The sequence below is a fragment of the Manis pentadactyla genome, chromosome 6 (genome assembly GCF_030020395.1).
Source record: "Manis pentadactyla isolate mManPen7 chromosome 6, mManPen7.hap1, whole genome shotgun sequence".
Lineage (NCBI taxonomy): Eukaryota > Metazoa > Chordata > Mammalia > Pholidota > Manidae > Manis > Manis pentadactyla.
The window spans coordinates 43,449,349-43,461,760 of record NC_080024.1 but is presented as its reverse complement, the minus strand read 5'-3'; the positions used below and the strand labels follow the sequence as shown (position 1 = coordinate 43,461,760).

The following is a 12,412-nucleotide window of genomic DNA, read 5'->3' as shown; positions in this document are numbered from 1 at the left end:
AAAAGGGGGATATAAGAATAGTACTCCTGCCCATAGGTTGTGCTGATATATTTTTTGGAAAGAAGTGGAGAGAAGGGAAAGGGTCAATGGGGAGGCTGGTTTTAAAACCCTCTTCAGTCATTTTGGTATGTTTTGTCCTGCTGAGGGCAGCTAACGCCTTCTGCTGACTGAAAGGAACCAACGTGTTCTCTAGTCCTGTGATGAGGCTGAAGTCTTTCCCGGAGCCTGTGCTACCTGACTGTGAACTTCACACGTTCTTGTGAGTCCTCTCCCACCTTAGAATGGCTGGAGGGGGTGAGAGTTGGGTATTTTCTTTCCCCTGGGTAGGTTAGGCTGTGATAAAACCCCAGCAGGTTATGCTCTGGTAAACTAGGTTCTCCTGAGGGCAGGCCTTGTTAAGAAAAACAGAGTACTCTGGCATATTTTGAAATGGTTCCCAGAAGCCTAAGGGGGTTTTCTCCAATATTCACTGTGAGGACATGGTCAGGCTCCTGGAGGTATGTCTTGCCAATGGGTTTCAGCCCTGGGCAAGTTCACTATAGATTCAGTGAGACTGAGGAATGACAATGGAACATTCTTGGGGTGAAAGGGTTTATTACCTGGCTTGTTCTCCCCGCAATAGGTTGAGTAATAGAATCACGTCTGCATCCAACAGTCTGCAGGTCTGTAATTCTCCTCCATCTCTGCCTCTGCCCAGAGCACTGGACAGAGCTCTTTATATAGTGACTCAGTCAATAATACCTTATTGCCTAGGGTGTGGAAGCATTAGCCTAGCAGCAGGAAAGTTACATCATCAAATAGTTCAGAGTCAGGTGAGGATCCTGGCCATAGGATTCGATTTTCCCAACAAGGTAAAACTCACTAAAGCATGGAGGCCTCCTGTGACTGAGTCCTCCTGGAATTTTTAACTCTCAAGTTTGTCCACACTGAGCTGCCAGCAATTTGTTCATTACAGGTCAGATGTTCCTACCCTAGTGCTGGTTCCTGTGAAGGTTTCTGTTGCAGTTAAGTTGTGACTCTGTACCCATCTGTCTCTACACCCAATTTCAGGGGCAGCATTTTTCCCTGTGTCTTGCCAGTGGGTTTCAGCCCTGGGCAAGTTCACTATGGATTCAATGTGACCAAAGAAATGACAGTAGAACATTCTCAGGGTGAAAGGGTTTATACCCAACTTTATTCCCATAGTGGCAGGTCAATCACTAGAATCCTGTCCACTCAGAGCAAATCTGCATGCAGCAAGCCAGTCTCTGCCTCTGGGCCTCTCTGCCCCCTGCAGCTGTCTCAGCCTCTGTTCTCAGTGCAGCCACCCCTCCAGTCTTGCCTCTGCTCTCCTGCAGCCTTGCAGCTATACCACTGTGTCACCCAGAGCACTGGGCAGAGCTCTTTATATACAGTCAATAATGATGTACTGACCACACCTATGTAGTAAGCTAGCTGACCAGGGCCAGGTGAGAATCCTGGCCATAGGAACCTTCACTTTATCCACACCCTGTGACCTCACTTCTCTAATGGATCTAGGAAGGGTTGTTGATTTTTCATTTTGTTCAGCTTTTCCCTTGCTGTTAGGATGGAGTGTTGACTTTTAAGTTCCTTAATGTCAGTCCAGAGACCAGAAAACGAAGCAGTAACTTTAAGTAGGTAGATTTGGGTCAGATATTATAGATTATCAAAGGCTATGAAATAAAACTTATACTATTAAGCCAGCAGGAGGTCACCAGAAGTTTCTAAGTTGGGAGAAAAACAGTGCTTCACCGAAGAAATAACACGTAGGCTGAGAAATGAATAGGCCCCGGAAGGGAAGTGTTGTTTGGAGAAGGAAGCTTTCAAACAGCAGGAATAGTCCAAGGTGCTCAGATAATTTATCAGCCAAATCAGTGAGACTTGAAAATGGAAGGGGTACTCTGGGGCAGTTGGGGTTCCTACGGCCAGGATCCTCACTGAACTTAAACCACCTGATGATGTAACTGGCCTGTTGCTGGGCTGCCGCTTCCACACCCATAGGCAATAAGCTATTACTGCTCTACATAGAGAGCTCAGCCCAGTGCTCTGGAGGAGGCAGAGACACTAGTGCTCAACCTATCGCCAGGAGAACCCTTTCACCCCAAAGAAATACTCTACTGTCATTTCTTTGGTCACACTGAATCCATAGCGACCTTGCCGGTGGCTGAAACCCATTGGCAAGACAGGTACTAATCATTATGTTGGGGCAACAAGGTCAATTTTGAATATGCTAAGTTTGAGCTGGTATGTGGAGATGCCAAGTGAGATATTGGAGATATGAGGATCAGGAGCTTGGAGAAGAATCAGATCCAGAGACGTAATCCTAAACCAACAATTTATAGGTGATAAATGAAGACACTGAAAAGATAAAAAGACCCAAGAGAAGCCTTAAGGCTCATTTAGGTAACAGGACAATGAGAAGGTCCCAAAGGAGACTACAAAGGAGTGGCCAGGGAGGTAGGAGAAAAACAGGAGGTTTTGGCACAAAAGCCAAGAAAAGAAACTATTATAAAGAAGAAATGGTCAACTTACTGTTGAGAGGTAAAATGAGAATGAGAATTGAAAAACACCCACTGGATTTAGCGACATAGAGAGGCTTTTTGTGAGCTTTTTTTATTTTTCAATTTCAAAGGACTGTACCTCCTACTACAAAACATTTTGAATAAAATAGAAAATAATTAAAATAATAAATAGCTTATTTTATCACAAGACTTTTACACAGACTTAATTTTTCAATTATCTAGTATTATCAATGTTACTTATTCTTAATTTATTAAAAAGTATTGATTTTTAATGGTCAGACATCCTGAGTTAAAGAAATATAGAATTGTCTAAGTTAATCCTTTCAGTGCTTATCTTGGAGCTTTTGTATCATTCAATACTAAGCTCTGTGGTTTGATATAAAAAAGGCATGCTTTTTAGGAATTTTAGATCTTTGACCACTGGAATTGTCCACCCATTGTAGGTCCAACACCTCTACACCTGGCTGCACAGGCTTGCTCATTGGAAACAACCATCTGTCTACTCTGTTTCAAAGCTGATTATACCCTTTCAGAAAAAAGAGGCTGGATGCCGATTCACTTTGCTGCTTTCTATGATAACATTGGCATCATCATTGCTCTCTGTAGGAAGGATCCTAGTTTGCTAGAAGCTGAGGCGACAGCTGAGTAAGTTATCAAGCACTTGTAAATATAAACCTCTGTGTTCATGGCTTCTCCAGACATGGACGCTGAAGGAATGGTTGGTATGGTTGACCTGAAAGACTATGGAAGCCTTGCTCTGCTGTCTTTTCTGGTCACTATTTTTTCCTCCTACCACTTATCTTTAGAATTTATAAAGACAGAACTTCTATTAACCTATACATGTTGTCTGGAAGAATAAGGAGTAAACCTAATGAATTTTTCCTAAACTCCTCCCAATATAGTTCTATACACTATCAGGTTAGCTACTTAGTGCCCTCGAAGAAGTCTGAGACTAGGAAGGGGTGAGCTGCTCTGAATTGAAACTTATACTACCAGGAAGCAAATCAAGAGCTCTAGACCAAAGTGGATAAGCCTTGGATAACAGGAGAATATCTAGTGGTTAGAAGAGAAAAACATTAAAAAGAGGAAAATAACTTTGCAATAGGGAAAATTCCTAAACAATCTTCCATTTTTCAATTTCGTTGAGGAACTACCTTTAGGGTGAAGGTGTAACTTCTCCTGAAGGTACATTCTTGGCTATTAATTGAAAGACCAGGTTATTATTTTGAATCTCTGAGCATGATTTAGACATAGTTTCATTCACTCAGGGCCTTCAAAAAACCTGCCCATTATTATTAAGTGAAAAAATTAATCCTCACTCAAGTTTTGGGCAAAGATATGTGGAGGAAGCTTTAGGGTATCTGGCTAATAGATTCTCTAATAGGTTCTGGAAAGAGTCATGGAATGTGGAGACCAGAGTTCAGCTCTTGGTTCGGTCGTATTTTAATAATATGTCTTCAAGCAGAAGAAGGCTAAAAGACTGGGTGGACTGCAAAAACTCGAACAATTGGATGTCAGAGGTAGAAGTAAGAAACTGTGATGTAGGGAAGAAGCAAAGGATTAGTAATTCAAGCAATTACTGAGACTGAGATCTATGTGGCACACATGAGGAGTGTGACCATGCTGGTGTGTGTGAATATGGAGCACAAATGAAGGTGTGACAAGGTACTGAAAAATCAGAACACAGGTCTAATAGCATGGATGTTGAAGTCATTGACAACAGGAAGGGGCATGTTGTAAGGCAATTCATAAGCTAGGTTGCTGGAAGAGGACCCAGCTGGGCAGGCAGAATGGCAATATGGAACTGAAAAGGGTAATATAATTCATTTGGTAACATATTTTTCAAATGAGGAAAATCAGTGATGGTATTAGAAGTACAAGCAATCTTTATTCCTACCATTGTGTAAGAGAAAAACAATAGCAGGAAAATAGTCTTGTTAAAGTAGAAAGGGGGGAAAGCATACACTGCTCACAATAGACAAGAGTTTCCCCAGGAACCAGAAAAAAGGGTATAGAGGAGAGTCGGGGCCAGCCTCACAGAGAGAGTTCAAGGACAGGCAGCAAGAGAAAGGGGTTTGACAAAGGGAGGAAGGCACAGGAATAAGGATAAAAAAGTAATCTTTGAGGCAATCTGATGTGGTGAAAAGGGAGAGGGGAACAGCGCTAAGCACCTTATTCATCCCTTTCACCTACACCATCCGCTGATTCTTGTTGCCCTCATTCTTTTACAAAGAAAGTAACCCAATTTGCTTAAGGTCACATTGCTATTCAGGAGATCTATCAGTTAAGATACAGTTAAAGCTGCTGCAAACATACCCCAAAATAGTGTAGTTTAAACAAGATAAACATGTAGCACTTTCTTATGAAGTCTGGGTTGGTGGCTATGAGCTGGCATAAATGGTGTGTGGAACCCAGACTTCCTCTTGTTGCTTCTTCACACGTGGTTTCCATATCGTGGTACAAAATGCAGCTCCTGTTTTCATTATTATGCCTGTATTCTAGCCATGAGAAGAAAAAGAGAGAAATAATGGCATACTCTTCCCTTTAGGGCGTTGCCCAGGTAACTTCTCCTAACATCACACTGGGCAAATTTAGTTGCTTGGCTATACTTATCCATAATGGAAACTGGGAAATGTAATATTTGTATGGAGAGCCATGTGCTAAACCAAAAGATCTTCAGTATCTGAAAGGCAGACAGTGGATTTTTGTGAAAAAACTGTTTTGAATGAGGAAGCTGGGATTTGAGAACCAGACCTGAAGTGTAAAGACATAGGTCGGAATGCTTCCTGAGCCTCAGCTCCATCAGCTGTGAGATGGGCTGACAGTACTTACCGTGCTTGTTCCTTCACTCGGAAAGTCGCCGTAAGGATCAGATGAGGTAGTGTATTAACTGCTGAACAAATTATAAGACATGATAATTAAGTTGGGAGGGAGGGTAGGAGTAAATACCAAGGACAGCCAGGGCAAGAGAGGCCAATCTATTTACATGTGGAATATAAATAATAACAAATAGGGAAAAGACAATGATGGTATAAATCAGACTTCCTCCAACAGCAATTGGGTGCTTTCACAGAAGTAAATCTGACACTGCAAGAATTCAGTCACCACAATGTTCTTTGATTTTCAGGACCCAATGTACCCCACTCCTTCTTGCTGCCACTTCAGGAGCACTGGACACTGTCCAGTACCTGTTTGCTCTTGGCGCTAACTGGAGAAAAACAGATAACAAAGGAAACAATATAATTCATTTATCAGTGCTAACCTTTCATACAGAGGTTCTCAAGCATTTAATAGAGTTAAATATTCCTGAACTCCCAGTTTGGAAAACTTTAGTAGGTGAGTATAGATCACATAATCCCTTTATAAATAAATGTTCTGATTATTATACAGCTTAAATATTGATACTGACTCTGAAAGAGAGCAAATAAAATAACACATGCATTGTATTTTAAGTATTTAAAAATCATGACATATTTTTTAGTTAAAGCCAGAAATACAAATAATACTGAACTGTATGTGTGTATGAAAATAGTTTTACTTCTAAATTAAAATCAAGGAATAACCCAAACTGTATTTTACACAATTTGTTTTTGTTTTTCCAACTTTCTCCAAAGTCCAACCATTCTCTTCTCCATCAAAAGAGCTAATTAACACACACACACACACAGGGAGGAAATTAAATTTTGAATGGAAAAGATTCCCTCCATGTTATTCCTTACTCCTAATGTTAGAGACAGATTCAGCAACATTTTCCTTCAGACTTTGCTAAAGATTTTTTGAAAAATCCTGCTCAAGATATTTCCATATTTGTATTCAATCTAGCCAGAAATATTGTAAAGGTAAAGGTTGCTTTCAGAAATACTATAAGGGTTAAGGGAACACAAAACTCCAGTTGAATGTACACATACAATTTTATTTCTTCTCAAGACCCCACTAACATTACATGGAGATTGAATAATAACAAGCAGCATCAAACAAGCATTCAAGAGAAAACAGGAAAGGATATGACACAATAAAATATTGGCAACAGGCAAGTCTTAGGACTTAGACCAGAGAAATCATTTTGAGCCAACAGTGGGGAAGCTGAGGACCTCGCAGACTCACACTGTAAATCTCCAGGGCGCTCGAGGACGGCAGTGCTAGTCAGGAGTGGTCTCTGCCGAGGTGAACCAGTCAAGACCTAAAGATACTAAGGTGGGAATTCTCCCCAACAAACAGCAAACTGGGAGTCTAACCAAGAGCATAGCAAAGGAAATTTCAAAGATGATAGTAAAGGGAAATCCCAGACTGGAAACTGTATACCCAGCCAAAGGGAAAATGTGGGAGGAATTACCTATAGGTACAAAGAAAACTAAGCAGATAAAATAAAATAAGGAAATTATTACCTTTGGGAAGACAAAAGTAATAAAGGAGACACAATTGTACTAGACTACAATGCTTAGCTGTGAATAATACCTACACAGGCATTACAATGTAAGTATTGAATATTCATTTAACTAAAAACTATAAATATGGGGAATGGGAAGCAGGGAAATGGCAGAGCAGTGTTGAAAGAGCTAGTTTCTCATTTAACATAATATGAAGTCAAGTGGTATTTAAATTTTATATAACAAAAGGTAACAGTGTATATTAATATTTAGAAATGTGGAGATATTTACATCACAGAAGATACAGGAAAAATGTCCAAAGTGGTTATATCTGAAGAACTCAGTCAGACAAGTGGACAGAGTGGGCAAGAAACCACTGTATTTTGCTATAGGTCTTTCCATGCTCCAAATCATGAGCATGTATTGCTTCAATAAGATAAAAACTCAAGCAAAAAATGAAACAAAGTGTAGAACGAGAACTGATAGTGTTCCCAACAAATCATTTAGATGGGATATCTAAGATTTTCAACCCCATTCTACGGATTCAAGAAGTCTGAATAATTGGTTTTGAAACATTTTTAATACCTGATTTTGGAATTTACTGGTTACTGGAAACACATTCCAATTATATCAGCCCCAAGAGATATTAGAAAGTATTTTCAATGTTTGTGTGTATATATATCTTAGTCTTCTTAGGAGGAACTAAAAAAACCATCCTGTTACTTTTAATAGACTAACACATAAGAAATACTCACCACAATCATAGGAAACTCTGACCCCAAAAAAGAATGGCCTAATGGCACAAAAAATTCCTGACATCCACCCTTTCCTGCAACCATTATTGGGTAGTCCTAACAGTGACTCAAACACAGTAACAACCAGTGAGCATCTCATCACTGCTTCTTTGCTTTGAGCCCTGGAATAGTATTCCCTCTTCACACTGCTCATTTCCACTTGAGTAAAAGAATAATTAGAATTTATTAGAAGTTTCCAGGGTTAGGTCTTGAAATAGAAGCCATGAAATGATCTAGCCAAGGTAGGAGTTTAGGACCAGATCTGCTTTACAGGGGTTTGGTAAAGAGAGATGAGGTAAGGATATATCTGTGTGTTTTTTCTTATACCACAGACATTGCTTAGAAGCATGTATATTTATATTACCTCCTATCTGGAGTATAAGTTCATTCAAGATTTTTAAAAGTATCTACTTCATACTCATATACGTATAAAGCCTCATATATGATTTAATGAATAAAATTTTTACTGACAATAATGTAGATTATTTTGCCATCTTTGAAAACCCATACTCAACTTTTATTCAACAATTTATTTCAGGCAAGAGAGAGGTATACTATTTTCCAAGTGAATTTGAACTGTATGACCAGCAAATCTAAGTTATTCAGACCAAAGTTAGATAAAAAATTTCAGGATTTTTTTGTACTAATTATACAGATTAAAAACCTCAAAGATCACATGTATGTTTAATCTGTTTGGCATCTCACAGAAGGCCATGCACAGAGGGGGTTTAATGAATGCATTTGAGGGTGGTGATCTCAAATCATAGCTTCACTTGGCCTATACAGAAACAGAATTAATCATTCCACTCCCTATGTAAAATTATAACATGCTTTTCTGTTGAATACTTATCAGAAATGTTGCAGTGTGAAAGCTATAAGCGAAGGATGATGGCCGTCATGTCCTTGGAAGTAATTTGCTTAGCGAGGGATGGATACTGGAGATGTATTTTGAGTGCAGGTGACATAAAATCTATTAATTGTTTTTCTTATGTCATTTTATGTAGAACTATATTATATTCAGTCAATAGCTTTAAAATCTATTTTTAATTGTGGAGGAAATGTTTTAGGTGATTTTGAGTTTGTGTTTTCCTTTTTCTAAGATCATTTCCTTTACCTGATAACCTTATATTTTATTTTCCTTCACAGTATCAAAAATGCATATAAATCCCATTTCTCTAAAAATTTACAAACTTAAAAATGATATTAAACCACTTTACCATATTACCTCTTTATTTTTGATTTAGAGATTTGATTTAGAGATTATCCCGATTCTGTATTTACACAATCTATTTTTAATTAAAAATAGCAGTTTTTGTGTCAGTACTGGCTTTGTAACTAGCTATGAATTTTTTATAGTTTCTAATAGGCTAAATACCTCTTTCAGCCTAGTTTCTTCATTAATAAAATGGCTCCTACTTTTATAGGGTTGTTCTGAGAATAGCAGTATCCAATATAACTTTCTGAAGTGATGGAAATGTTCTCTCTGCACTGTCCAATATGAGAGCTACTACTCTAATACGGATATTGAGCACACATGAGATACTCCATAAATATTTGTCGAATGAATAAATGAATAAAAAAATTATTATAGGTGGTTCCCTAATAAGTTCCTAAAGACATGTATAAAAAGCTCTGTTCAGAAGTGAACCATAGATAATCAAGTCTTTGATGTAGGTTTTATTTCAGGTAGATAAATAAATAAACCCCTAATTATCCCTGTTATATTTTCCAGCATTTTGTATGTACTCTATAATGTGCTCTTTTCTTTCACATTGAACTGATATAAGCATCCAACTGGAGCCAGATTTTCTATTTTCGCCATGCCCAGTGATATTCATATCTTTGAGCCAACTGTAATTAATGAGGCTAAGGTTGCTTTTTACTAGATTCAGCACTTTATTTTTTCAGTCACTTGTATTAAATACAGGTAAAATACAATAAAATGCTCAAATAATTGCACAAACACTGCCACACAAAGTTGATGCAGTAACCAGAACTGAATGCTACTATATTGGTAGCTCAAAGAATTATTTATGAATGATATCAACCCAAAATTAAGCATTTCAAAGGTGGCTTGGGGTTACCAACATGAAATGTATGATTGTGTGCTCTGTGAAAATCCAGTATGTGAGCAATGGGAGCTGCCTATGCTGTGGATAAGACAGAAAAGTACATTCATGTACTTAAAAATGATAATTTTATAAATATTTTATAGAATTATTTTCTAATTGTTTATATGACAATGTCCATAAATGTCATTTAAATATTATGGTAAATGTTTACAAATAATTCATGCTTTTCCTTGATTTCTTCATTGCAGGCACAATTCCTGCCTTAATCAATCTATTAAAAAGTTCCAAATTAAAATTACAGTGCAAAATAGTTGGGTTATTGAGTAATATCTCAACCCATGCAAATATAGTGCATGCTATAGTAGAGGCAGGAGGCATTCCAGCTCTCATCAACCTACTTGCTTCTGATGAGCCTGAACTACATTCTCGCTGTGCTGTCATTCTATATGATATTGCTCAACTTGAAAACAAGGACATTATTGCTAAATATGTAAGTTCTTTGCATAGAAGATCAGTAATTCCCTTAGTTAGAAGCTAGAAAGATACATACCCATATTATTACACAGTGGTAAAACTCTCAGGGAAGAACTCCAATCTCAATGATGATGGCAGAGAGAAAACTTCCCACAATCCCACGGGTGCCCAAAGTAAAAAGAGCAAGTCAGTAGCAGAGCAATCACCAAAGGGCATGAGCTTCAGCAGTTACTCAGTTCCCCACCCCCAAGTCTCAGACGACAACAGTGGACCCCGATGGATGCTACCTGTACGTTGGGTCTGTGTCACATCTAAGGAACCTTGAACTTTGATAGAACCAATAAGCAAGACTGTTCTTCATGTGAAGGAAGACATTACCACACCTTTCAAGATCACTAGATACATAAAAACCCTGAGGAACACTCCAGATAAAAAGCTGTTACAATCCAGATACACTCACAATACAGATAGCAGTGCAAGAGACCCAGGAAGGACTGTTTCTCAACAAAACTATCTGGTAAAACTGTCACTTGTGATAGCATGGAAGGCAGGCCAAGTGCCTACTTAGCTTGAGGGGATGCTTCTTGTTTATGAGAATATATTAAAAGAAATTCTATCATTTTGGTTATTTCCATTCTGGCTGGGAAGGTAGTATAATTGTGTATCAGAAAGAAGTAGAAGAACATTATTTTTTGTTAACAGCAAGCAATCTTCCCCATGCTGTATTTCCTCAAATAAAACCTACCTTATTATGTCTGCTAATATTTTATTTAAAATCTTTTAATAGATATTTACAAGTAAGATTATTTGTATAGTTTTCTTCAGGTGATGCTTCATTACAGATTGAGTCATTTAGCATTATAAAATATACCCTTTTTGTCAGGCGCTACATTTTTGTCCTGAATTGTTTTCCCCAAAATTATGCTTGTGATCTGCTTCTCATGCTTAATTTGGCTTTACTCATTCTTTTCAACTTTTTAGAGTCATTTTATTTCTTGTTAGTTGGTTTGTATCAATCACTTGGAAAATGTATGAAAAATATAGAAATCCCCAGGCTCACCTCCAGAGTTTGTCAGTTAGTTGTATTCATTTACACCTTATAATCTCCCATGATTCTGATAATTACCCAGAATTAGGATAAATGTGTCCTCATATGCAGCATATTTAGGTTTTGCTTTGTCATTTACTTGCTTTGTCTCATTTTTAATGAGTATCGCTTTTATATCTATTGGCGTGACATGTTTATTCTTAATTATGTCATATTTTGTTATTCTTGACCTTTTTAGATCTTTTACTTTATGATAAATATTTTTTTCTCTTTTTATCTTTGAAGTCCAGGATTTACACATCAATGTTCATTACCTATTTTGCCTGGGACTTTGTATAACTTTTCAACGTGCACATTCATCTTCTTTTATTTTGGGGATGTTTCTTGAATTCATATCTTTAAATACTTTTTCTGTAGTACTCTTTCAGTTCATTAATACAAGTACTTTTTGAGAGTTTATCATATAGCAGATGCTATTGTAGGTGCTGTGGTTATAGCAGTGAGCAAAACAGACAAAATTCCAGGCTTTGTGGAGCTTTTATTCTAGTTCAAGGTAACAAAACAATAAACAAAGCAAATAAGCCAAATATGTTAGATAAGAATAGGTGTTACGGAGGAAAATAAGGCAGGGAAGAGGGAGCAGGACACATGGTGAAAAATGCTTCACTAAGAAGATGGCATTTGAGTGCAGACCCAAACCAGATGAGGCAGTGTGCCATGTTTCTTTTTCTTTTGGGAAAAGCACTGTACGCAGAGGAAACAAGTGCAAAGTAAATGAAGAGGAAGCATGCCTGCCATATTCAGGGAATAGCAACAAGAAAACAAAAGTAGATGAGGGGAGAGAAATAGAAGAACTCTCTGCTGATTAGTGGTGGACCACATCATGTAGGGCCATGTGGGCAATTATTAGACACCCTGACTTTACTCTGTTAAGCCATTGAATGTTTTTGTTCTGAAACGTTCCACAAAAAGATTTAGATTTATACCACTCTACCTTCTCTGTTGCAATAGGTGGGCAAGGGTGGATGCAGAAAAAATTAATTAAGAAGTATTAACAGTAGTTCAAGTGACAGATAATGTTGTCTTGAATCAGGGTGGTAACACTGGAAATAATGAAAAGTGATCATATTCTGTA

General features: G+C 37.8%; 1 protein-coding gene across 1 annotated transcript in view; it reads left to right on the top strand.

The window, feature by feature from the left end:
• ANKAR (ankyrin and armadillo repeat containing) overlaps positions 1-12,412 on the top strand; it is a 65,697-nt gene that overhangs the window by 22,796 nt on the left and 30,489 nt on the right. Inside the window, exons 8-11 of the mRNA XM_036881837.2 lie at positions 2,966-3,167; positions 5,650-5,858; positions 8,537-8,641; positions 10,004-10,245. Of these exons, the coding sequence (XP_036737732.2) occupies positions 2,966-3,167; positions 5,650-5,858; positions 8,537-8,641; positions 10,004-10,245 (758 nt within the window). The remainder of the gene's footprint in view (positions 1-2,965; positions 3,168-5,649; positions 5,859-8,536; positions 8,642-10,003; positions 10,246-12,412) is intronic.